This window comes from Fusarium verticillioides, chromosome 1, assembly GCF_000149555.1.
Source record: "Fusarium verticillioides 7600 chromosome 1, whole genome shotgun sequence".
Classification (NCBI taxonomy): domain Eukaryota; kingdom Fungi; phylum Ascomycota; class Sordariomycetes; order Hypocreales; family Nectriaceae; genus Fusarium; species Fusarium verticillioides.
Window position 1 is genome coordinate 5,637,517 of NC_031675.1, and position 22,373 is coordinate 5,659,889.

At 48.8% G+C, this 22,373-nt stretch overlaps 10 protein-coding genes across 11 annotated transcripts; 7 read left to right on the forward strand and 3 right to left on the reverse strand.

Annotated features, from left to right (window-relative positions):
* Nucleotides 1-23: 23 nt before the first annotated feature.
* On the forward strand, nucleotides 24-1,939 carry FVEG_00222 (hypothetical protein). Its single transcript, XM_018886655.1, has 4 exons — nucleotides 24-211; nucleotides 271-729; nucleotides 780-1,194; nucleotides 1,244-1,939. Exons 1-4 carry the CDS (start codon nucleotides 82-84, stop codon nucleotides 1,731-1,733), a joined length of 1,494 nt encoding a protein of 497 aa, XP_018742249.1. The 5' UTR covers nucleotides 24-81; the 3' UTR covers nucleotides 1,734-1,939.
* Nucleotides 1,940-2,241: 302 nt separating this feature from the next.
* FVEG_00221 (hypothetical protein) lies at nucleotides 2,242-4,107 on the reverse strand (the record flags this gene model as incomplete). Its single annotated transcript, XM_018886654.1, has 4 exons — nucleotides 2,242-3,490; nucleotides 3,543-3,656; nucleotides 3,703-3,773; nucleotides 3,826-4,107. The coding sequence occupies 4 exons, from the start codon at nucleotides 4,105-4,107 to the stop codon at nucleotides 2,242-2,244; spliced, it is 1,716 nt and encodes a 571-aa protein (XP_018742248.1).
* Nucleotides 4,108-5,015: 908 nt separating this feature from the next.
* Nucleotides 5,016-6,316, forward strand: FVEG_00220 (hypothetical protein; the record flags this gene model as incomplete). Its single annotated transcript, XM_018886653.1, has 4 exons — nucleotides 5,016-5,192; nucleotides 5,244-5,348; nucleotides 5,401-5,634; nucleotides 5,690-6,316. The coding sequence occupies 4 exons, from the start codon at nucleotides 5,016-5,018 to the stop codon at nucleotides 6,314-6,316; spliced, it is 1,143 nt and encodes a 380-aa protein (XP_018742247.1).
* A 364-nt stretch (nucleotides 6,317-6,680) lies between these two features.
* On the forward strand, nucleotides 6,681-7,440 carry FVEG_00219 (hypothetical protein; the record flags this gene model as incomplete). Its single annotated transcript, XM_018886652.1, has 2 exons — nucleotides 6,681-6,987; nucleotides 7,037-7,440. The coding sequence occupies 2 exons, from the start codon at nucleotides 6,681-6,683 to the stop codon at nucleotides 7,438-7,440; spliced, it is 711 nt and encodes a 236-aa protein (XP_018742246.1).
* A 660-nt stretch (nucleotides 7,441-8,100) lies between these two features.
* Nucleotides 8,101-9,454, forward strand: FVEG_00218 (hypothetical protein). Its single transcript, XM_018886651.1, has one exon. The coding sequence runs from the start codon at nucleotides 8,108-8,110 to the stop codon at nucleotides 9,014-9,016; it is 909 nt and encodes a 302-aa protein (XP_018742245.1). The 5' UTR covers nucleotides 8,101-8,107; the 3' UTR covers nucleotides 9,017-9,454.
* On the reverse strand, nucleotides 8,568-11,417 carry FVEG_00217 (hypothetical protein). 2 transcript variants are annotated; one of them, XM_018886649.1, is made up of 3 exons: nucleotides 10,997-11,417; nucleotides 10,155-10,868; nucleotides 8,568-10,078 (listed from the first exon to the last, which is right to left on the reverse strand). In XM_018886649.1, exons 1-3 carry the CDS (start codon nucleotides 11,028-11,030, stop codon nucleotides 9,132-9,134), a joined length of 1,695 nt encoding a protein of 564 aa, XP_018742243.1. In that variant the 5' UTR covers nucleotides 11,031-11,417; the 3' UTR covers nucleotides 8,568-9,131. The 2 variants fall into 2 exon arrangements, with proteins under 2 accessions (XP_018742243.1, XP_018742244.1); XM_018886650.1 differs by having other exon boundaries at nucleotides 10,155-11,417.
* A 469-nt stretch (nucleotides 11,418-11,886) lies between these two features.
* On the forward strand, nucleotides 11,887-13,716 carry FVEG_00216 (hypothetical protein). Its single transcript, XM_018886648.1, has 5 exons — nucleotides 11,887-12,272; nucleotides 12,337-12,563; nucleotides 12,610-12,844; nucleotides 12,893-13,006; nucleotides 13,052-13,716. The coding sequence occupies exons 1-5, from the start codon at nucleotides 12,141-12,143 to the stop codon at nucleotides 13,505-13,507; spliced, it is 1,164 nt and encodes a 387-aa protein (XP_018742242.1). The 5' UTR covers nucleotides 11,887-12,140; the 3' UTR covers nucleotides 13,508-13,716.
* Nucleotides 13,717-14,893: 1,177 nt separating this feature from the next.
* On the reverse strand, nucleotides 14,894-17,372 carry FVEG_00215 (hypothetical protein). The gene is made up of 5 exons (XM_018886647.1): nucleotides 17,322-17,372; nucleotides 16,645-17,264; nucleotides 16,029-16,599; nucleotides 15,610-15,976; nucleotides 14,894-15,558 (listed from the first exon to the last, which is right to left on the reverse strand). The coding sequence occupies exons 1-5, from the start codon at nucleotides 17,351-17,353 to the stop codon at nucleotides 15,214-15,216; spliced, it is 1,935 nt and encodes a 644-aa protein (XP_018742241.1). The 5' UTR covers nucleotides 17,354-17,372; the 3' UTR covers nucleotides 14,894-15,213.
* Nucleotides 17,373-18,134: 762 nt separating this feature from the next.
* FVEG_00214 (hypothetical protein) lies at nucleotides 18,135-19,583 on the forward strand (the record flags this gene model as incomplete). Its single annotated transcript, XM_018886646.1, has 3 exons — nucleotides 18,135-18,315; nucleotides 18,362-18,459; nucleotides 18,507-19,583. The coding sequence occupies 3 exons, from the start codon at nucleotides 18,135-18,137 to the stop codon at nucleotides 19,581-19,583; spliced, it is 1,356 nt and encodes a 451-aa protein (XP_018742240.1).
* Nucleotides 19,584-20,035: 452 nt separating this feature from the next.
* On the forward strand, nucleotides 20,036-20,257 carry FVEG_14608 (hypothetical protein; the record flags this gene model as incomplete). The annotated part of the gene is made up of 1 exon (XM_018903542.1): nucleotides 20,036-20,257. One exon carries the CDS (start codon nucleotides 20,036-20,038, stop codon nucleotides 20,255-20,257), a length of 222 nt encoding a protein of 73 aa, XP_018742239.1.
* Nucleotides 20,258-22,373: the final 2,116 nt, after the last annotated feature.

The window sequence follows — 22,373 nt, forward strand, 5'->3', positions numbered from 1 at the left end:
CCCCAGCACGCAAACGCGTATCTCACATACCAGGCTCTCGTAAACTCATCATAATTCAACCTTCTATCCGTACCTCGCCCCATGAAACGATTGAGTATAAGTAAGAGATTACGGTCCCTCCCCAAAACAGGCAAGACACCGAGAGACAGAGAGGATCACCTGTTTTTTTTTTCCCGAACTAGGAAGATGTCGCTTGCTAAGAGGAACAACGGTGCGTGCTTGAAAAAACTCCACATGATGTGATATAGGGCTGACAAGCTTGACTATTAGGCTGTTACGAGTGCTGCAAGAGACGTCTGAGATGTGACAAGACAGAGCCCGAATGTCTCAAGTGTCAGAAGAAAGGCATCTCTTGCTCCGGGCAGGGCCTGCGGTGTAGGTACAGCAGCCACATGGCTGTTGACTCCGCGCCTGGAGGAGGAAAGCCGTTGGCTTTGACGTTCATCGCGCCGGCGGAAACTCAATCTGGCAAGAGTCTTAGATGGGTTGACTCTGCGCAGAGGATGAGAAAGGAGAGGGTGAGGAAGAACAAGGGACGGGCTGCTTCTGATAGTCCGACGTCGTCGAATCCTCCTGACTTGTCGTCTTCTGATGATGCTACGTCACCGTCGTCGGATGACTCGGCTTCTGAGTTTGGTGGTGTTGTTGTGCCGTATAGATATGGTGTTACGATACATCCTGCGCTGAACGAAGCTTCGAATGCCCACACAAGGAGGTTGTTCAGTCATTGTAAGTTCTAGCCTACTGTTCCTCCTCAGGGTCTCCTCTAACGCACCTAGTCTCCGAGACCATCGCCGGACACATGGTTGTACTAGACTCATTCTCCTTCAGCAACGGATATCGAGACATCATTCTACCGCTCGCTCAACAAGATGAGAACCTCGCACAAGCTGTATCAGTCGTCTCGGCGTTTCACTTAGGACAAATGGATCCAAGGTTACAACGTATCGCTGAAGCAGGTCACCAAGCTATTGTCCAGAAGCTACGGAGGGATTCACTTCAACTTAGCCCCGAACAACTCTTCAACCCATATATCCTCGCGACTATCTTGGTACTTTTGGTTGGTGAAACGATCACCGGCGCCGACAACTACACATACCTTTTGGAGATGCTCAACTGCCTTACACAATATCCAGACTGGATTTCAATGCTGCCGCCAAGTCTGAAGGACTTCTTTTTTCAGCAGATCAAGATGTAAGTTCTCTTGTGGCTTCTATCTGAAGCATTCACTGACTGGTCTCAGGTTCCAACTGTTTGGCGTCCCTCTAGCCAACGAATCCAAAGGCCTCCAAGTCCTCACCGGCCCCGAAGCATACCTCGACTTCATGGCCTACCCCGAACTCCCTCCCCAATCCGAACACTTCACCAACATGGAAACCATCCGCTCCGCCATCTTCGACGCATGCAGCATCTACCGCCGCCGCGCAGAATCCTCCCTCAGCGACCACGAATCCATCCATCTCGTCGAGCAACTGCGTCTCAAAGTCCTCAACCTCGACTCTACAACAAAAGGAGCGCACGCTCTTGTGTGGACGTACTTTATCGCTGCTGCGGAGAGTATTCTCCCGAAGCATAGGGAGTTCTTTGCGGGGAGGTTGGCGGATTTGTATAGTGTTACGAATTTTGGAAGTATTCCTGTTGCGGTCAAGGCGTTGGGGACGATTTGGAGTATGCATGGCACGAGGAGGTGGACGGAGATTGTCAGTAGCGAGACGCCGATTCTTATTATGTAAATTATGGGATTGTTATGAATGGATGATAAAAGGGTTATAGGTAAAGGCGTTATGGAGGATAGATGGAAAATTGATTTACTGTCATGATTGACGTTCATTGGCAGCAGCATCGCCCAACTGGGCCTTGATGTTAAACGGTGGAAAGTTTTGTGTAGCTCAGCATAAGCTTATGAGTGTACTCTTCATTAAATCTTGGTCCTATCTCGAGTTCTTCATCGATATTAATTGGGTTCTTTGCGTTGGATGGAGTCCGATAAGCTACCAGAACTACTTAGTCTAGGGTAACCGCCCCGTCACAATTTGAACCAACCCAATCCCTTATCACCCCCTTAGACCTTCGCCGTTTAACCTTTCGGGCAGGGAAAATCGGGCTCTTTGTAACAACATCTTGGGCGGGTATGTAGAGAGTAAATACTCAGTTTTATTATATTAACATGAGGGAACTAACTCAAGCCCTGACTTGAACCAGGGAAATTCACAAGACAAATTTTGCTATGCTCTGGCGCCCCTACTGTTCAAGTTTTCTGACGTAGGCTACTGGGCCTTCATATCGGTGCGTTCCTCGGAACAAATAATATCCCACGGAAAACACCGCGACAGCTCCGTAAATAAGAATACTCCAATTCATCTCTGATGGGGATGGGTTGGGGTTTCCGGGCATGAAAGCCAGGACGAAGATGATGATGAGGAAGGCTTCGGAGACAATGTTGACAGCAAGACCCCATCTTCCAAGACTAAACTTGGACTTGAGAAGAGGACTGTTTGTTGATCGTCGCCAGATCATACATCCGATTGAAACGATGTAACTTGATAGAAGGGATGTTGTTGCGAGTGAAGTAATCGAGTTGAGTGCGACTGCTGAACCAATATTAATAAGAGACAGGAGACTCGAGATCAAGAAGGTTGTCAGGATAGCGTTGATAGGGACGTCCCATCCTGTCGGAACTTTCGAGAACCATGGGCTGAATGGAACAGCGTGATCTCGTGCGAAAGCGAAGAGTTGGCGTGACGATGTAGCTACCATGGTAAGGTTGGAGAAACCAGTCATGATAACCAGGAAAGACGCCATCGCAGTAGCACTACTCGTCGACTGAGTTGAGTTCAAGAATACCTGCATGAAGGGATATCCTGTTGGCGAAGCAATAACCTCCTCAAGGTTACCAATGCAGAAACAGTAAGTGATAACCATGATCCAGCCAAACGCACCGTTGAAAACAGTCGTCGAGATCATAGCTTTTGGCAGAGTACGGCTCGCATCACGCAGTTCCTCAGACATGTGCACAGCAGCATCAGCACCAAGCAGCGGCAACACACCCGCCAGAATACCAACGAGCGTTGAACCGCCGATACTGCCCCAGCCTCCACCGTCAGTGAACTCAGTAAACACAGCTGTAGCATCAGCGCGTGGTGAGAGAACCCAGAGTGTAACCAAGATTCCGAAGAAGGCAAAGATGTGAATGACTAGAACTGTCGCCTCAATCAAGGGTAGCTTTCTTGCCAGGAGTGTGTTGAAGACAACCGAGAAGCCAGCTACAGCGATGGTGAGGAGTGTTCCGTGCCATGGCTTGGGGGCGTATTCGGGGTAGTTTAGCACCACGAGGCCTTGGATTTGCGTTCCGGCGATGAAGGCTGATGAAGCGCAGGATGTCTGCCAGCCGAGGACGCACATCCAGCCCATGAGGTAACTAATGAGTTTCTGGTATTGCGGGGGTGCGAATTCAGATACCCAGTGGTATTGCCCTCCTGTTGTAGGAGCCCTGTAGATCTGTTAGTGATTGGTGGTGTAGTAAAGATGTTGATGGCACGCACATTGAAGCCATTTCGGCCATGGAGGTGTTGACGAGGAGGAAGCCCATCCAGCAGACGAAGAACATCCAGATGAGACCTGCCGTGCCGCCGTTAACAAGGCCGATTGTCGAAACACTGCAAAGGTCAGCTTTAGTAGATATCTAGCGTCAATGCAACGGACCTGAGGGAGAACTCCCAAGATGCCATGAGAATCATAGAGAAGCCAAAGATGGACAGGAAGCGAAAGTTTCTCTAGCATATTTGTTAGTCTAACACGGTTATGAGAGCGAGCTTTGCGACGAACCGTCATTTCTTGGGTTTTGCCCATGCGGTACATGTCAGCGCGATCCGCCGCGTTACCCTTCTTCTCGTCAACATGCTCGCTGGACTCATGGATGCCATACGCGGCATCTTGAACGTCGACTGATCGCTTATCGCCTTCAGCAGACATTTTGGCGTACTCTGACTTATCTGGGCGGAAGAGGTACGAGAATTTAAAGAGGGAAACAAATAAATCGAGGAACAAAAAAAAAGAAAAAGACAAACATGCAGATGCTTCGGTAATAGAAATGCAGGAGTGCGGCATGGTAACATTCTTTAGGACGCACACCCGTCCACAGTTTCTCTCCTCGGTACACCCAACCCTTGCCAAATTGTATGACCCCCGTTTGACCTTGAGACCCTGGTTAGGCCCTGACTAATTGGTGATCCTCCCCCCGTCCCGTGCCGAAGTCCGGAAGATCTTCCGCTGTTGTTTAGTTGACTCAAACCAAACGACATCTTTGTCAAAGTCATGCCATCCGTATTGTCATAGCCATTGCAGTTACGAGACTCCTCATTCTTGGTGTCAGTCGAGTTTTGCTTTTTGGTTTGTGTTTAGTTAGGCGAAGGTCGGAGTCGTTCGACAAATGGAGTCTTTTGGGGTCAGGAACATGTGTGGAGTCTCATGCGACCAACAGTCTTGGCGGTTACAGGCATTGATTTCAGCCAAAATGAAGTGTTTTTCCTCACCAGAATGTCTCATCACATTGTCACGCTCCAGCTTCGAGACGACTGTAGTTAGTTTTGTTAAGGATCAGCCACTCAAGCCAACAGATATCAACTGCCGATCTCCTCGTGGCAGTAGGTGACAGACAATCACATGGCGTGAGTAATATTCCGTCTCCTCGGTTAAACCAATCACCGCATCTCACGAATTGCTTCCTCTGTTGGTTCACCCATGCCGTGGCTTGCATGATCCAATCTACCAACCAGGGCCCCCCCATGTGAAGCCGTCACCAATGGCATACGTAAGAATATCTTCAGCGGAAATTCCTTACGAGGATTGTTGACGAGGTGACTTGCTGTGCCGTTGGTTCGCGTCAGCGTGAATACCAAGAGCACGGGAGTCCGAAAAGGATTCAGGTCATGCAGCCTTAATAATTCTGCATCTCTGAATAATGTAACGAATTCTTCCCTTTTCTTCTTTCTCTATTGTCGCAGATCTTGTGAAACATGGATCCGAAGGATGATCTATACCGGTTTTCGCCCGTTACATTCAACGATCATGCGGGAAAGCTATGGATCGTGACGATCTTGTCGCTGATCTACACCTCGCTTATTGCGCTGGCAAGGGCTTATATCAAGTACAAGATGTTTGGGTTCGACGACGTTTTGTTTACTGCTGCGACGGTGAGAAATGCCTGTGACTCAGCGTGTTTTGCTGAGATGCTGACTTTGTAGATTTTGCATTTGGCGCAGGCGATTGCTGTGTTTATTGGGTTGAGTAATGGGTTGGGCAAGTTTAACTCGATTACTACGGCGGAGCAATGGGCGATCTCTTCAAAGGTGAGTCTCAGCTTCTGCTCATATTCTCTTGTGCTGACGAATTGGCTGGTAGTGCACGATTGCGTCCGTCATTCTCTCCCTTGTGGCTCTCAGTCTCGCGAAATGTTCGGTTCTCGCCCTGATACATCGCATCATCAGCTCCAAGCCCGGTAAGAACAAGATGGTCTGCGTGGCGCTCATGATGTTCACTGGGCTATGGGGCGTCGGCTCAAGTTTGGCATGGCTTGTGAACTGTCGCGCTGGGACATTGTTGACTGTGAATAACGTCAAGCAATGCCCAGATCAGGTAGGACACTTCCATTCATCACAAACACTTCCAATATTCTAATAACTTCTGCTAGAGCGCACGTTGGGGCGTCATCACAGCGATCGACATCCTGACCGAAATCCTAACCTGGCTCCTCGTTCTTCACCTCTCATGGTCCGTCAACATCTCCTTCGCCCGAAAATGCCAAGTCGTCACAGCATTCTCATTCCGAATCCCCCTCATCGCCATATCCTCCGTTCACCTCGCATACTCTCAAACATACCCATCATCTCTCGAGCCCCAATTCGCCGTCACAAACACCCTCATCTGCCAGCAAGTCATGATCGCATGGTCGCTCATCTCCGCGACAATGCCGAACCTGAAGAACTTCCTCAAGTCTTTTTCAATAGGCATGGGTTTCCCGGTGGCATTTGACTTTACAATGTCAGGTTCAAGCAAGGCTTATGCACTGCAATCCCTACGGAACAATCGCTCTACGAATGCGGCTTCGGCGACTGCTACAGCTCATAGTGCGAATTGGAGACCTGACCAGGTTTCGAACCAAACTACGGCGGCACACAGATCGAGTAGGAGTAATAGTCGCGGTGTGTCGGAGGAGGGATCAAGTTCACGAGCTGGGAGTCAAGAGTTGATTATTAATAAGGAGGTTGCGTGGAATGTCACGTACGAGGACCACCAAGATGTATTTACTAAGCGATAGACCAAACCAACACATTAATAACGTGCTATTTTGATTCAGACAAAAGTTCTCGGGGTTTTGAGTCAGTGATGCCCTGAGACATGCAGTGGGAGTGGAGCTTCACATGCAAGTACAAGGGCTTCATCCATGTCATGTCACGCCAGGTTCGCGGAACCCTCCCAGCGTCCAGGATATGGAAAAAACCCTCTCGCAGGATCTGGAGACAAGGATTGAAGCGGGCTAATCGGATCATGTCAGAAAAGTTCAACCAACAGCAGTTCTAGACCGTTTCAGAAGACTGTCCCAGAAATACAAGATTCCTGGTTCTTGCATTACAAATTACTACAAGCATACTCTGTACACGATCACTCTCAACTGACTCGCAATGTCCGAGGTCGTGCTACGCGATGCATATTACTCGGAACTTCCTGAGATCGCAAATGTCATGTCAAAGGCCTTTTGGGGTGATAACCTTTTTGGCGATCTGATCCACCCGCATCGGAACGAGTACCCTGATGATGTAGATCTGTACTGGCTGCGGCGTGCACGGGTCAATTTCTGGGATTATCGTTGGAAATGGCTTGTCGCTGTTGCGAAGGATGAGAGTGGCAAAGAGGCCGTTGTTGGTATTGCGCAGTGGGCGAGGCTTGGAGAGGGGGGTAAAAGGTTTGATCTGCCATTCTATGATCCTCGTGAGTTTGTATCTCTCTCCAATCTATGACTTAGCTAACACGGTTTAAGGCAACTTGTTGAAACCTCTATCCTCAGTCGCCATGATGATTCACGCCTGGGCCATACCAAGTCGTGCAGTCGACCCTAAAGAAGAAGACATTATCGAAAGAGCATATCCTCACTTTGACTCGATATGGAGCGGCAAACGCGCTGAGTCTTGGTATCTCGAAGCACTAGCCGTACACCCAGATTTTCAAGGGAAGAACGTCGGCCGCCAACTTGTGCAATGGGGTCTTGACCAGGCTGAAGCTGAAGGGGTGTGCGCTTCAGTGGTGAGCGCCTTGGGCAAAGATGACTTCTACAGGAAGTGCGGGTTTAATGAGCAGTTTGGAACAGCGAAGGATGGTGAAGGGAATCCGTTGGCTGATGTTGAGGGGTCCAATATCTTTTGGAAATGGCCTGACAGTAAATAGTGAGCCTTTCGTGGGTATTTTGAGAGCATAAGATTGATGAGAAGGGCTGGGGCGAGGGAGTGCATGGGTGGGCGGTATATCCAGGATTTAATCGATGGGCAATAGTTTAAAACCTTCTGTATTTGAGGTACATTCTACACGTCTTCTCTGTAATCTTAAGTCTTTTTATAGAAGTAAAATCAGCCTATTGCTGGCCAAGAGCCATTGTTCGTTTCGAAGAAGGCTGTTGAACCGACGAAATGGAAGAGTTTGGAACGGCAACCGCGTCAAGGCCATGGAGTTATTGAATACAGCCAAGCTTAGAGACGTCTCCAGTATCTTCACACGTAATTCAAAACTTGGTCAGGACATTTATTTCCATGGTTATAGCTGGAGGACCTCTAATTCTATCAGGAGAAGCTTTGGTCCGAGTTTCTTCTGAATAGCCTCATACTCTGAACCGTGGATTTCGGCCACTGCCCAATTTGGCCCGTAACCCTTTGATCAAGCTATATCCTTATCATTTTGATTTCATTCGGCGCAAAGTGGGCTAATTAATCTCAAAATTCTCCATTCCTAGGCAACCAACCCGTTAGCGGTGGATAACAGCCTTGATGGTGGATACCTCTCATGATATAAGAAGGCTGCTTCACCCAAACACCGTTTCTCATCATAAAAACCAGGCAATATGAGCACCCTCGCAGCCATGAACTCACAAACTTCGTTTCTAGACTTGCCGCGAGAGGTACGCGACATAGTCTATGACTACGCCCTCCAAGACGTCAAGTTCAGCAACGCCTTTACAACTCAAACCGCTTATTCCCCTAATACCCTTCCCTTACTCTACGTCCATAAAATCATATCAGATGATCTTCAGCCTCGCCTTTATCAAAACCACGCTATTGTTATTCCGCTTCAAGAACCTAGCACTTATGCAACTGGTGAATGGAGTATAGTTCCCAGGATTGCCTGCTCCAAGATGATGAAGCAACGCTCCAAGACCCTCATCATTGAAATGTCCCAGACGACTATCTCCTACTATCCTGATTCAGACCTGGAAGAAGATTATGATGAAGATCCCGTTGAGGTTGAGCTCTTTTGGGACGATCTTGACAGTCGAGGTGCAAAGGCATTACCCCAGAAGCTCATCAACGATATTCTCGCTCTGAAACAACGTCTCCCAGCCCTCAGAACCATCAAGTTTGTCTTCTGGTTCGGGAAATGGACAGCGTGGTGCAGTGTTTGGGAGAAGCATCTCGAGAAGCTCAGGGCGATTTGGCCAGAGCCGTTGCTGAAGTTCGAGTTGAATCTGTTTGAGTATGTGGACGACCAGGTTGCGGACGGCGGATGGAACTGGATCGAGGAATGGTATTACTGGGCGATAGAGAGAAAGAGGATCTGGTTTCAGGCGAACAACTTCAAGTGGAAAGACCATGCCAAGGGGGATTTTCGAGGTCGTAGGATTGATGTTCGGGTGTGGCAGGATGAAGAGTTTATGGATTGGGATGAGGACGAAGCTGATAGAGCTCTTCACAAGAGGCGCTGCGAGGTGAAGCCTTTGTTTGTTAGGACATGCGACATGGAAGGACGAGTGTGAAGGTTCGAGACACATGGAGATAATATCATATGTGTCCACACGAATATTTCGTCAATCATGTTCATTGTAACTACAGTCTAAACATCGCTGCGCTCTAGTGATCCTCCTTCGACATCTATGCGAGGTTGTACTCAGCAATGAGCTTCTCAGCAGCCGTAATACCAGTCACGTACGCAACAGACTGAATATGACAGCTCGCCAGAACAGGAACGACACCCATATCCGCAATACGAAGACCCTCAAAGCCAATGACCTTGAAGTCACTATCAACAACAGCATCGGGATCTCCCTTCTTACCCATCTTGGTAGTACCAGTCATATGCCAACTCGAAGAAATAGTATTCTTCCAGTGCTCCAAAAGCTCATCATCTGAATCACCCTGCGGTCCTGCAAGCATAGCCACGTTATCTTTCGCATAGCCATCATGCTTCACGAGCCTGAAAGCGTCGCGGAGCGACTCGATCGCTACACGACGATCAAACGGCGAGGCCAAGAACTTGGGGTCAAACTTGAGAGGAGCGTTGGGGTCGGATGACTGAAGGGTAACTTCTCCTTGACTCTGCGCATTGTAGTAAAACACCAGAATACAAGAGTAATTCAGCGCAGAGTCAGGAAATTCAGGGATGAACCAGTGAATAGGAAAGTGCGTAAGAATCTCATAATGCGGCACAGTCTCCTTCATAAGAAACTCCTGCTCCTCCTTAGGCAGAGCCTTGAACTCGTCTGACTTGACGAGCTTATCGAGCTTGAACCAGCCGATGCCTAACTCACAGGCAAACTTTGTCCAAGGGCCTGTACCGTCGCGACGCCATTGCTCCAGAGCATCGTCCATGGCTTTCTTGTCGCCGTAGAAGGTGTCGCGGGCGGTGTCGCCTGGTTTGCGGGTGTAGACTAGGGGAGTGAACATGTGGTCCCGCAGACCTTGGCCTACGCGGGGGACGTCCTTGACGACGGGGATGTGGTATTGGTCGAGTTGGGATTTGGGACCGATGCCGGAGTGCATTAGGATCTTGGGGGTGTTGAGGGCTCCGGCTGAGAGGATGACTTCTTTGGAGGCGAGGTCTGCGCAGGTTAGTTTGTGTACTTATATTTCCAAGACATCTTCATCAATAGCTTGAGGTTGATGAGGAGGACGCACATTTCTTGCCATCGACTTCAACGCCAACAGCTTTGTTTCCCTCCAAAAGAACCTTTTGAACAGTCGAATTCGTCAAAACCGTAAGATTCTCAGGCTTAGGTTCCAAAAGATCATTCGCAGTTGATCTCCGTCCCTTGGCACTCGAGTTGATCAAAACCGACATTCCCAATGGATTTCCAGAGTTGTGATCAGGATTCAGTGGAAAACCAGCCTTTTCAAAAAGATCCAGCACAGGAGGGAGATCCTTCTCCCACTCGCCAGCATACCCAACATGAAGCTTCCCCTCAGAACCATGGTCCTCCGCTTTAGGCGCAGCATACTTCTTATCAACGCCCTCCGGAAGATTTCCATGGAAAGTCTCTAGGCTCTTATACCGACCGTGGATCTTATCCCAGCGATACGCATCATCGCCTACGATGCGCGCCCACTCTTCATAATCATCTCTCGCACCAACACTGTAAACACCAAAGTTGATAGCACTCGAACCACCGAGTCCCTTACCGCGGGAATAATCCAGCTCACGGTTATTAGCAAACTCTTGGGGCGCCGTCTTGTAGCCCCAGTTCATGTCCTGGTTTAAAAAAGTGGTCCAGCGCTGCCCGTCGACGCGCAGGTTGCGGTCTTCATTTGTGCCACCGGCCTCGAGCAGAAGAACGGAGGGTTTCTTGGGGGTGCGGGAGAGGTTGGCTGCTAGGGCGCTGCCGGCTGGGCCGCCTGCGGGACGAAAGTTTGCGTTAGAATGGGGCACTTTGTTGTTCTAGTGGTGTTGATCCATATGTGCTCAGGCATTGGGCTAGAGGTGAAGGAGGGGGGATGGTTGAGTCAGTTTTGCTTGGACGTACCTCCTACGACGATAAAGTCGAATGGTGAAGCCATATCGACCAATTGGATGGTAGGTATAGTAGAGAATCAAGTTATAGTCTCTGACTCAGTGGTAATAACGTCAATTGTTAAGATGAGATGATTTTGGAATAAGAAGCAATAAAAGGGAATGAGGGGAAAGGGGTCTTCTGAGAATATATATGATCTACAGCGCCTCTCCTCACCCGTCGGATTAGTCCAACCTAGCTCCATGGACTAGGCTAGGGCTCCTAGTGCAACGGTGTCTCATACTGTACAAGGTCCCCGATGACACAATGAAACGAAACCGGTATCAAACAAGATAATACTGTACTCGAACCAACGTGTCGTTACACGCCAGGATTCTAGACCCTGTAAACTGGGGTTGGCTTCACCTTTCTGACGGGCTTTGCCTTGCTCACCTCGCCGCTTATGGGTGAGAAGTATATTAAATATGCAATTTACGCCCCACAAGCCGCAGTCTGTCACCATAAATATTTGTCAGTAATAATAAACAAGTCTGACAATGTCTTGCAAAATAGTTCCACTTTCGAACAGGGTCTCACCTAAGACTAAGGTAGTCACGGGAATAGCAGACACTTCCATGATCTACAGACGCACAAGTCAGGTCAAAAAGATTAACCACCTGAACAATTAATTACTCGCGCCGCGGTCGATCCCCGTTCACATAATGTCTCCGCCTGTCAACTAATGGACCACTTTCTGCCAGCTCCTTGCCAACGCATGATTAGCACCAGCAGATCAATGCCGGATATGACGAATGCTCCGTATAGCGAACCTGGCACGCCATGTTATATGTGCGATCTGCAGGGGCTGCGGAGCCGCACGGTTCGTCAAGCTATGCCTGACTTAACTTAATGGTCCTAGCAGTCTTAGCAGAAGAAGCATGGCGGTAGAAGGGAATGCAACTTTATTGTCATAGCAGACTTTGTCGGATGCAGGCTTCTTCGGCACTGCTGCCGTCGGTAGTGGCGAGGCGTGATTTCACTTTAATAGACCTTGGCTTGTCACTTGCGTCTGCGTTGTGTTTTGTTCTGTTTTGTTCTGCTCTTTATCACATTTTTTTTGCTTTTTCCCGTTGGTTCACAGATCTTTGGTCCCAGAGATTCGGTAACCATCGTGACCATGGGCATCGAGGAACAGTTCATCCTCCTCTCCTTGGGGCTCGTCACCATCGGAGTGAGAATGGGCGTGCGAATCCGACAGATCGGGTTTGGGAGTTGGCAGTTGGATGATTATCTGATGCCCATCACAGGTGTAAGTGGCGCAATCACCTGCAGATGCACGGGGCCCTTTGCTGACCTGACCGTGTGTCTCACAGCTTATTTTCACTGCAGAGACAGTCGCGGCGTATCTCGTCGGTGCCAAGTTCCAGGGCTTGACGAACAGTTACATGACGGACCAAGAACGCGCCGACATCGATATGAATGGGCAAGAACATTATAATCGGGTTTGGGGATCCAAGATTCAGGTCATAGGCTGGTCCTTTTATGCTTGTATTCTGTGGTGTCTAAAGTTTTGCGTCACTGCGTTTTATGGGCGACTCACGTATGTTGTTGACTTGCTATTGAAGGATGTTGGCTGACACTTACAGATCTGGATTGACGCATCTCAAGACCCGAGTGACGATCGCATACATCATTCTTGGTATTTCATACGCTGTTGTTGCGCTTACGATTTTACTGTCTTGTCAACCTTTTCATCACTTTTGGCAAGTCTCGCCAGACCCTGGACTTCTTTGTCAACCGACCAAGTCGCCGGCTTATGTCTTGGTTGTTGTTATTCCCAACATCTTGACGGATATCTATCTGCTTTCCATTCCGCTACCAGTATGTCCATATCCTCTGTTCTATAATGGCCATATCTGACCTTTGTAGCTTCTTTGGGGCGTCAACATTAGTTTGCGACGCAGACTCACGCTCATGCTGCTCTTTAGCGGTGCTCTCTTCATCATGATGGCTGGTACAATTCGCGCCGTGACAATTCTCACAGTAAGTTAAACATCATCTACGAAAGACCATTCACTAACAAATCAGGCCGGTCCCAATGGCGCAGTCGCAGGAAGTCAATGGGCATGCCGCGAGACATTCGTCGCAATAATCGTCACAAACCTGCCCATAATCCAGCCCCTCATCCGCAAAGGCGCCAGCATGATCGGTCTCAGCGTGCTCTTCAGCCGCGGCACGAAATCCGCATCGCAGAGCCACCAGCTCCGCAGCAGCGAAATGGGCGGGAGCCGGTTCAACACTAGCCGCCGCCGCGGACCTGGCAGCTCGCACCCGCTAGCGACGGTTCCCCAGACCACGGCCTGGGCCAGCGACGAGCACATCCTCCCCGAAGCTGGGAAGCCCGCTGGTGCTGGCGGTGGTATCGTGGTTGCGCAGGAGATCAGCGTGCAGTCTGAGGTCAGTACTACGGAGGGTGATCGTGGGAGGAGGGGGCCTGAGGGGAATGACTGGGGGTACAAGACGAGTGTGTCAAGGAGCCCATAAGGCCATAAGGGTATGTGCTTGGCTTGGCTTGGCTTGGCTTGGGCATCAATGCGACGATGGGCTACGTATGTTTGGGAACAAGGAAAAGGGGATCTAGCGCTGGAATTTAGAGATGGGAGTAACTTTGGCCGCAAGGACTTGTACTTTTCTATACCTATACTATAACAAACGATTAATGCTAATGCAGAAAAGACCTTCTCGAACACCGACTACCTGACGCGTGCTAAACATATTGCGTTGTAATTCGTCTAGGAAATTACCCACTGTGAGTGGATTTAAACCACCCGCGGAATCCCGGATGATCGACATCCGGTAGATGGAGTCAATTTACAGGGGTCAAGGTTTTAGCGTATCTTCAGCGGGAGCTTTGGTCAGATATCACAAATCCCTGACATGTCGTTGTAGAAAAAAGGAGAGTTGGAAAGGTTCCGAATTTCCGAGGGTCGCATTGACTGAGGAGTCTTGAAGATCAATCTACGCTTTGGATAACCGAGGCACAATCCTTTTGTCAATACCATAACGCATATCAATCTAACTAGCACAGTCCAGACAGTGAAGGATAATGCTCTGTACAGTGGACTTGAATCAAGCTAAGACTAGCCTCCGAGTCCAGTGCAACTAAACTGGTGTCCGTTGAAGGATCCCATGTCCAACGGCAAAACACAATAGGAAGGAGACCGTTACAATGATGTTTTAAGCGATGGCGAAGGCTTAGTTTGGGGTAGCATGGGAGCATCGTGATACAGATATAGGTGAGATATACCTCTGAACCTTGGTAATTAATAGCCCGGAGGTTAGCAGGATCTGCATGTAACGTTTTATTGCCCGCATGAACTAAATCTCAGGACGAGTTAAATCTCCGTTGGGTTATTGAAACGGGTTATAGAACTTCGGTATATTTCTGTTCGGGGTGGTCGTTGCGGATTTCTCGATAAAACATGTCTCGGCCATTATGCACTTTTCGATCACTTTCTTAATGCCGTTCTGGTCAATTGTCTCGTTTCCAACTTGCCATGTCGCAGGTTCTGTTGGCCCGTGATGCTATATCACGCTGCTTATACTGCCATGACTCGGTGCCCTCGTACGATATCGCCCCTTCGATTCAGAACTTTCCCAATCTGTGACGGAAATGTAACCCACCACCGACTGCAAGGTTTCGGCTCCGCTTTCTTTTCGGGGGACCTTGTTGCTAACGAAGCCCTGTTACCCCCGAGCTACCGCAAAACTACCGATTCGCTCAACTGGCCGTACAACATGCTTCTCAAGATAGAGTTGGTAAATCTAAAATTAGGTAGTTTCAGGGAATATATTCATCTTGTAAGCAAGGGCACGGTTGAACAGGCAGCGCAGGCTATCGGCTAGATAGTCTGCGGATCCGTACGAAGGGTTCCGAATCTTGTATGCTTCTCTAGGGTTATGCAACAGATGCTGATATCTGCTGGCATCTTGGCCGTAGCTGGCGCTATCAATGCCTCCAGGTGCGGGTGAACGATAACATAAAACTATGCTTAATGATAGATCCCCCTATTTCGGTGTAAGCCGGTCTCGCCTATAAGTGACTCCAAGGGTCATATAACTCCATGCGGGACAACCAGAACCCCTACCCCGGACATCTCTTGAGAAAGGAAAGTCGTAACCTTCACTACACGACCTCCATACCAAACCGGTCTCTCCAACTCTCAACTAACTTATCACCCTTCCCCGGATCATAGCTCACGCATCCCATTCCACAAATTGCCAACATCCGTAAACTCCACCTCCTGCAACATGGACCACCAATTCGGAAACGGATCCGGCACCGAAGCATTAACAGCCGCTCCCATATTACCAGGCACCTGAACTTGACTCGCCACAGCTTCTTCCTCACGCCTTGCTGAGTTTCGATCTGCATGGCTGATCTGCTGTAAATGCTGATCAGACCTATCCACGATTCTATATTCATGAATCGATTGGTGCAGAGTTTCGAAATCGGCTCTTGATCTTCCGCGGTAGCGCCCTGCGTCTTCGGTTGCTCTTTTGTATAAGAGTGATGAGTTTTGAATCGTTTTGATCTGTTTTGTTAGCTTTTGACTTGTGGATGGGGGGAGGGGGTGGAGACGTACCCAGCCTCCTGCTAGTTCCCAGGCATTCTGGAATTCTTCTAGGTACTCTAAGCCCCAGTTCATAAGCTGTTCTGCTTTTGAGCTTCGATTGAGATTCATCCTGGGAAATCGAAATACGTAGAGGTTGAGAAAGCAGGCGGTGAAGGCACAAAAACCGGAGAACGGCGTCATTAGTGGAATACCGCACTCGGATGCCTCCTGGAGAAGAGATGCGATCTGTTCAGCTGCGTTGAAGAGCTCTCTTGCACTTTCGTCCCACCAGCCCGGTGGTGCTTCGGCCTCGAGAAGGGGAGGGTCAATAGGACCGCGAGGTGTCAAGTCGGCGGTTGGTAAGAAGGGGAAGTACTCTCTGTGAAGCATGATCGTACTAAATGAATGTCAGCATACTCTCTCACCAGCAGCCAATTTCTGGCTCTCACCTCAAGTAGTACAGCATGTTCAAGTAAATGAACGACTCCCCGTGTCCCAACGTCATATGCACCACAACACTATGCTGCGGATAACACAATCTCTCATGCTGACTCTTCCTCCATTCTTCAAGCCTGTCCCGACACTGAGACCAAGCAGACCCAGGAACCCACGGACAATTCTCAGGTGCACACATCCCCGGTGCACAGCGCCCATTATTAAAGACAAACGACATTGCTTGAGCGTAAATGTCGAACCCAGTCGCAATCGTCTCAAAACTTTGTGCCAGTCCAGATAGATCACCAGTGCAAATATGATCGAGCGAAGCTGCGTCAAACCCGAAGGCAAAGTCGGTGTAGTTCAGTGGACGAGGGACTTTGAGTTTATGCATTTCCGACATTGGGAGCATGCGCGGGTTGTATGTTCCTGAGTTGATGGTGCAGTCCATTATGAAGCACGCCCAGTATGTTCGAGCTTCCACAGCTATGGCCATGACGTCTGTGTCGTTGTTTTGAGACATGTCGAGCGGATGAGGGCTGACTCGGGAGCTGTGAAGTGACTGCATGATGCGAATTGCAATTCCTTCTCGATATCAGCATAGTCTTATGAGTAGTGATATGAACTTACCGCAGTGCATCCAGGCTTTGTGATACTCTCTCACTCCCCATTCATAAAGCGTCAAGATCAGCAACGCCTGAACAACTTGAACCTTTGGCGGTTGGAGAATAGCATCAGACAGTGTACTCCAAGCATACGAAGCATAGCACTCGCTACTCTTCAAACTCCTCAACCAATCTCCCGTAACGATGGAGCATTGCTTCCTCGTAATAGCAAGTATCGTCGCTAACAACGCCTTGCTCTCCTTTGACCGAGCAGTTTGATACTCCTTGATGAAAGCAGATGCCTGCAGTATCCTCAGCTCAGGAAACTTGGCAGTAAATATATTTAGAGCCTTGAGGATGATCCCAATCGGTAAGCGAGCGAGATGCTCGTCTACAGTATCAGGGACATGATATGAAGTTGTCTGTCGTGACGAGACAGGACTCGGTATAGGCTGAAACCCAGCCGTGCTCGAAATAACCGATACATCATCCCTCGGCGTCAAACTCGCTTCATGCTGCGCTCTCCTCACAGCTTTCTTGGCAGATCTGACAATCGGTCTTGTGATTTCGCAGCCCGATGTTCCGAGGCGTTGGCAGCGTTGGCAGGGTGCACTGCCGGTATGAACGCACTTGACCTTTGCTTTTCTTCACGTATCTCAATCAGCCATACAGTTCGAGGAAAGAGACTAATGGAGGTCTTACCGGCAATGCTCGCAGGATAGACTGGATCGCATTGTTCTAGGATATGGCGGGAATGGACGGGTTGTCGGCTTTGGGAAGGTGAAGAGCGAATAAAATTGAGACTCCGGTTTTCGGATCTCGGGTTTGGTGGAGGAGTTTTGCTGTGGGGATGGGGATGACCGACTTCCGATCATGAAAGACTTGTGTTGAGACTGAAAAATAAATGAATGCACCAAGTTTATTATAGATTGTCCTAACTTGGCGAATGATAGTCTAAGAGCTTATGAAGATGTCTTTCGGAACCCTGATAAAAGTCTCAACTCCTAGCCCTATCACCAGTCATCCATCACCAACGCCAGCCCATTCATTCACCTGGATCCCTGATAACGCAACTTAGTATTCCTGTTAGAAACAACACTGATATTAGTATTATAGCTAATTGGGCTTATAATATCAAGTATCTCGAAATCGGGCTACATATTTTTATCAATAGTCAATTCCTACTGCACCGTCAAAGGTCTCTCCGTGAAACATGTCCCGGTTCTCTTACAAGAAGCACTTTTTATAACAGTTAAAAAAGAAACGAAGAATCAAATACAAACCAATCACACCATCTCCTCAACGACATCATCAATCAAATCTCATACGACATCACAATAAACTCTCCAAGTTGTAGTCCACGCCCCAGCTCCACTCGGCAAGCCACCCGAAAATGTCAATGTCACATCAAGGGCGCGCCGATCATCGGCCAACCTAATCCTCACCTCTATAAGAAAAATTTAATCCCCGAATATCAAAGCCAAGAGATCCCTTCATACTATAATCCCCATAGTCATGAGCCAAACTTCAATTGAGCTTCGTCAAGACCCCGGTCGTGAAGAGGGCTTGGACTCGTCAGCACTTGACCTCACGAGCACTCACGAGAATCAAGTATCTTCTCTCCCGCCGGTAGATGGCGGCAAGGATGCTTGGTTGTTCTTGGCGGCTTCTTTTATGGTTGAGGCTCTTACATGGGGTGAGTCTCATCTAAACCTGTTGGATTTCATCCACTGACTGTAAAGGCTTCCCCTTTGCATTTGGTGTCTTCCAGGATTACTACAGTACCAATGCCCCCTTCGAAGGCTCATCAGCCATCGCCGTCATCGGTACTTGCGCAATGGTACCCCCTCTCACACCCCCTCTATCACGCTCCGCTCACATGCACAGGGTATAATGTATCTCGGCCTCCCCTTCACAATGAGTCTTCAACGTCTCTACCCAAGACAAAGCCGCTGGTCCCCGATGATCGGCCTCTTCATAATGTGCATCGCCCTCGCCCTAAGCTCATTCTCCCAAAACACCACTCATCTGATCCTCACCCAAGGCGTCCTCTACGCCATCGGCGGTTCCATATCCTACTGTCCTTGTATCCTCTACATGGACGAATGGTTCGCCAAGCGCAAGGGTTTTGCGTTTGGTATAATGTGGTCTGGCACTGGCCTTGCGGGATTTGCTTTACCGCTGCTTTTTGAAAAGTTTCTGCATGAATATGGGTTTAGGACTACATTGAGAATTTGGGCGGTTTCTTTGTTCTTGTTGACGTTGCCGTTGGCGTATTTCATTAAGCCGCGGTTGCCGTACTCTGCGACGAGGCATATTAATCCGTTGAAGCTGGGCTTTGCGTTGAGACGAAACTTTTTGCTTCATCAGCTGGCTAATATTGCCCAAGCTTTGGGCTTCTTCTTGCCTGGGATTTATCTCCCCTCGTATGCTCGGACTGCTCTTGGCGCTGGATCCTTTGCGTCTGCTCTTACGGTTCTACTCGTCAACGTCGCTTCAGTCTTTGGCTGCGTCGCCATGGGTGCTCTCACAGACCGACTGCATGTTACAGACTGCTTCATGATTTCAGCAGCCGGTACAACACTAAGCACATTTCTCCTCTGGGGCTTCTCAACAAACCTGCCCATCTTGTATGTCTTTTGCATCTTCTACGGCATTTTTGCGGGGTCATACACATCAGCCTGGACGGGCATCATGCAAATGGTATCGTCAACACCCTCCAACACCCGCACCAGCGGAACATCATTTGACCCCGCCATGGTCCTAGGCGTCCTCTCCGCAGGACGAGGGATAGGAAACATAGCGTCCGGCCCGCTAAGTGGAGCGTTACTCAAGGGAATGCCGTGGCAGGGCCAAGCAGCAGGTGGATACGGAACGGGCTATGGCACGTTGATTGTGTTTACCGGTGCCACGGCATTGGCCAGCGGCGCGACATTCGTCTTTAGAAGGGTAGGGTGGATGTGAGTACCTAAACGAGGCCAGATAGATCTCAGGATCATCGACCTGTAGGCTCAAAAAGTACCATGCACTGATTCCTAAACGCCTGACTCGGCAGATGAAATGGCCCCTCAACCTAAAATTGAAAACCCTTGGGATTGTTTGGGGGCCGCACGCCAATGGCAGGGTCCAACTGACACGCCTAGTCTGACTTTTGGCACTAGAAAACGGGGTCGATGAAGTGTTTATGACACCATGCTTATGCGAGTCTTTCGGTGAGCCACTCGGCCGAAATGGGCTTCTAGACTGCGTTCTTTTTCCTGCCTGCTAACCCGGGATGGGGGATCGTTGATGAGTAGACAGTTCGGTACTGACACATGTATATATCTAATCGCCCATGCCGTTTCAATTCGGAGGGAGATGTTTTCTCTCTCCATATTCATCTTCTGACGATCATCAACATTACCTTGTATGTAAACATGGCCCTTGAAGCAGATCACGCGACATCAACGGCCCGTAGCCAAGACTACAAGACTGAAAACGAAGCCCTCAAATCGAAAATCACCGCTCTACAATGCGAAATCCAAGAGATACAGTCTCTACTTGACAATCATAAAGATTGCAGCAAATACCCTCAGACTACTGTAACAGCACTGAACTCGAAAGCAGAAGAGGCGGCATCTCTCAAGTGTCCGGCCTAAGAGGAACAACGTAACAACAAACTATACAGGAGATTGAGATTAATGCTGACCAGGTGTCTCAGTTTTCGTTCCAGTAAATATGGGCACGGAACATGGGAGGTGTTGGCTGACGGGAGGGGCTGAGATCGGATCGGCGGGATCTAATTTGGGAGGGCTTTGATACCATGGCTGGAAATTGGAATGATGGCGCAATGCACGATGATACAGGGTGATAATGATGAGCATGATACCTTTTTTTTTTGTCTCCCCTTTCTCTTTTTACTCAATATGCCTCACACCTCTCTTTTCGTTCCTCGAGGTAAAATCGTGTCACTATGGTCGCATATCGTTCAGCCCAGGTTGCATTGGAGCCAAGAGATGGGGTACACATCCGTGATCGCTTAAGTTAGAGACTTTCACCTACGTCGCACCCGATCTGGAGTACGTATTCTCTTGGCGCACGGTAGAGTGCGAGAGTCTCTCTTGTCGATCGCCGATGCCCTTATCCCGAGAACTGGTAAACATAAGCCGCCGACGCCTGGTGGGGGATGGTACAGTAACATATATTATCCGCATTGGGTTTCACGAATGACAGGTCATATCAACCGGTCTCTCACAGCCCATGTCGATCAGTCCCAGATTAATCCAACGTCTCTTATGCTACTGGACGGAGATTATTTTTTGAGTTTGTGGGATCGAGGGGGTTTTACGGAGTAGAAAAGTGACAGATGACATGCTGCAAGCTATGTGCATCATCACCCTTCGCGATGCTACGATAATGTGTTGTACGCGCCCGTTTGACGCGAATAACGCGGGTGTTTCTGATAGACGTAGTAGACTTAAGTTTCTCACATGTTTGTGCGTGGCAGTGTATAATTGGAAGTCTTGATCGTCGACAGGGTCTCGTGAACTTTATGTGATAGCTAAACGAGGCATTTATGAACCACCCTCCAAGACGCCGTGCTTTTCCCGGGAACTGCGGCCTCACTTTTCGAATCCCTGCTCTCAGTTGGATGAGAGGTTTGAGATGCGATTACGTCAAATGCATCTACTGCAGCATCACCGTGTCATCAGCGTGATTCGGATTGATCTGGCGGCAACTGTAAGTCTGTGACTATCTGCGGTTTCTGCAGATATAGTCCCCGACTCCTCGCGTGCATCGCCATTGTCAAGCCAATAGAAACTTGAAGGGTTATTCAAGAAACATCAAGACTTACATACATTATGTACGTATCGTTTCTAGTAGTCCGGCTCACGGTAGTTACTACTACTTCTCTGCAAGAGTATGTGTTTCCAGGCTGATGGCTGTGAAGGCCAGGACGCATTTCCCACAACTTTGGCTCAACCGGAACCTCAATGGTAGCTGATATGTCAACTGTATTCCGAGAACTCTCTTCGGACACCATTGCTACGACATGTTTCTTCAAACTTCAACTACCAGATCAGTTCTTTCTTCAACATCTAGTCATGCTTGCTAACTCAGTTCTCACTTTCTGGTCAGTCTCTAACTCAAATGCTAGTTAAATGTCATGAAAGGCATCACTTCAAGTTACTAGCAACATGATATGAGGTCTCACATCTCATACGGCGCTGTTTAAATCCACTCATATGAGACTGGTTAGACATAAGGAAAGCAGACTGTGAACCTAACTAAGGCGTCAACTTTCATAGCCTCTTCAACAGCCACTACCCTATTACACTCTCCAACTTTATTAATAATTTCTCATTTGAAACCCCTTTACACAAGTGTTACCGTGTGTGCATGTAAGTGATGTGACTCGGTCAAGAACGAGCAGCCAAACAGTTAAGCAAGTCTGTCTACATATCTTACAACAGCCTCAGAATTACTGCTTTATTCGTCTACCTCAGACCATCGTCTATCATGGGTGTTTGGCTCAGCAAGGTGTCAGGTTCCTTTTCACCAGTATTTACAGCCTGGTCAACTCAGTCATGAGACAGTGAGCAGTTTATATATGCACTGTATTCGACACTGTGCTCTGTGATCAATCTTAGCCATGAATGAGCAACGATGGTGTTACAGAGCAATTTTCCCATCATTAGAGATCGTGTAACTCATCATAATTAATCCATGTTCTGAACTGTCAGGATATTTTCTTAAAGTTCATCGTCTCTATCG

What these genes read in the sequence shown, in the direction of transcription:
- FVEG_00222 (XM_018886655.1), top strand. Translation starts at nt 82, where the DNA reads ATGAAACGATTGAGTATAAGTAAGAGATTACGGTCCCTCCCCAAAACA. An exon ending in GCTTGCTAAGAGGAACAACG is followed by an intron (nt 212 to 270) that starts GTGCGTGCTTGA and finishes CTTGACTATTAG; the next exon opens with GCTGTTACGAGTGCTGCAAG. An exon ending in AAGGAGGTTGTTCAGTCATT is followed by an intron (nt 730 to 779) that starts GTAAGTTCTAGC and finishes TAACGCACCTAG; the next exon opens with TCTCCGAGACCATCGCCGGA.
- FVEG_00218 (XM_018886651.1), top strand. Translation starts at nt 8,108, where the DNA reads ATGAGCACCCTCGCAGCCATGAACTCACAAACTTCGTTTCTAGACTTG.
- FVEG_00217 (XM_018886649.1), bottom strand. Translation starts at nt 11,030, where the DNA reads ATGGCTTCACCATTCGACTTTATCGTCGTAGGAG. An exon ending in CGACTTTATCGTCGTAGGAG is followed by an intron (nt 10,869 to 10,996) that starts GTACGTCCAAGC and finishes TTCGTCCCGCAG; the next exon opens with GCGGCCCAGCCGGCAGCGCC. An exon ending in TGAAGTCGATGGCAAGAAAT is followed by an intron (nt 10,079 to 10,154) that starts GTGCGTCCTCCT and finishes TAACCTGCGCAG; the next exon opens with ACCTCGCCTCCAAAGAAGTC.
- FVEG_00216 (XM_018886648.1), top strand. Translation starts at nt 12,141, where the DNA reads ATGGGCATCGAGGAACAGTTCATCCTCCTCTCCTTGGGGCTCGTCACC. An exon ending in TGCTTTCCATTCCGCTACCA is followed by an intron (nt 12,845 to 12,892) that starts GTATGTCCATAT and finishes TGACCTTTGTAG; the next exon opens with CTTCTTTGGGGCGTCAACAT. An exon ending in GCGCCGTGACAATTCTCACA is followed by an intron (nt 13,007 to 13,051) that starts GTAAGTTAAACA and finishes CTAACAAATCAG; the next exon opens with GCCGGTCCCAATGGCGCAGT.
- FVEG_00215 (XM_018886647.1), bottom strand. Translation starts at nt 17,353, where the DNA reads ATGCGATCCAGTCTATCCTGCGAGCATTGCCG. An exon ending in CAAAGCCTGGATGCACTGCG is followed by an intron (nt 16,600 to 16,644) that starts GTAAGTTCATAT and finishes GATATCGAGAAG; the next exon opens with GAATTGCAATTCGCATCATG. An exon ending in GGGAACTAGCAGGAGGCTGG is followed by an intron (nt 15,559 to 15,609) that starts GTACGTCTCCAC and finishes CTAACAAAACAG; the next exon opens with ATCAAAACGATTCAAAACTC.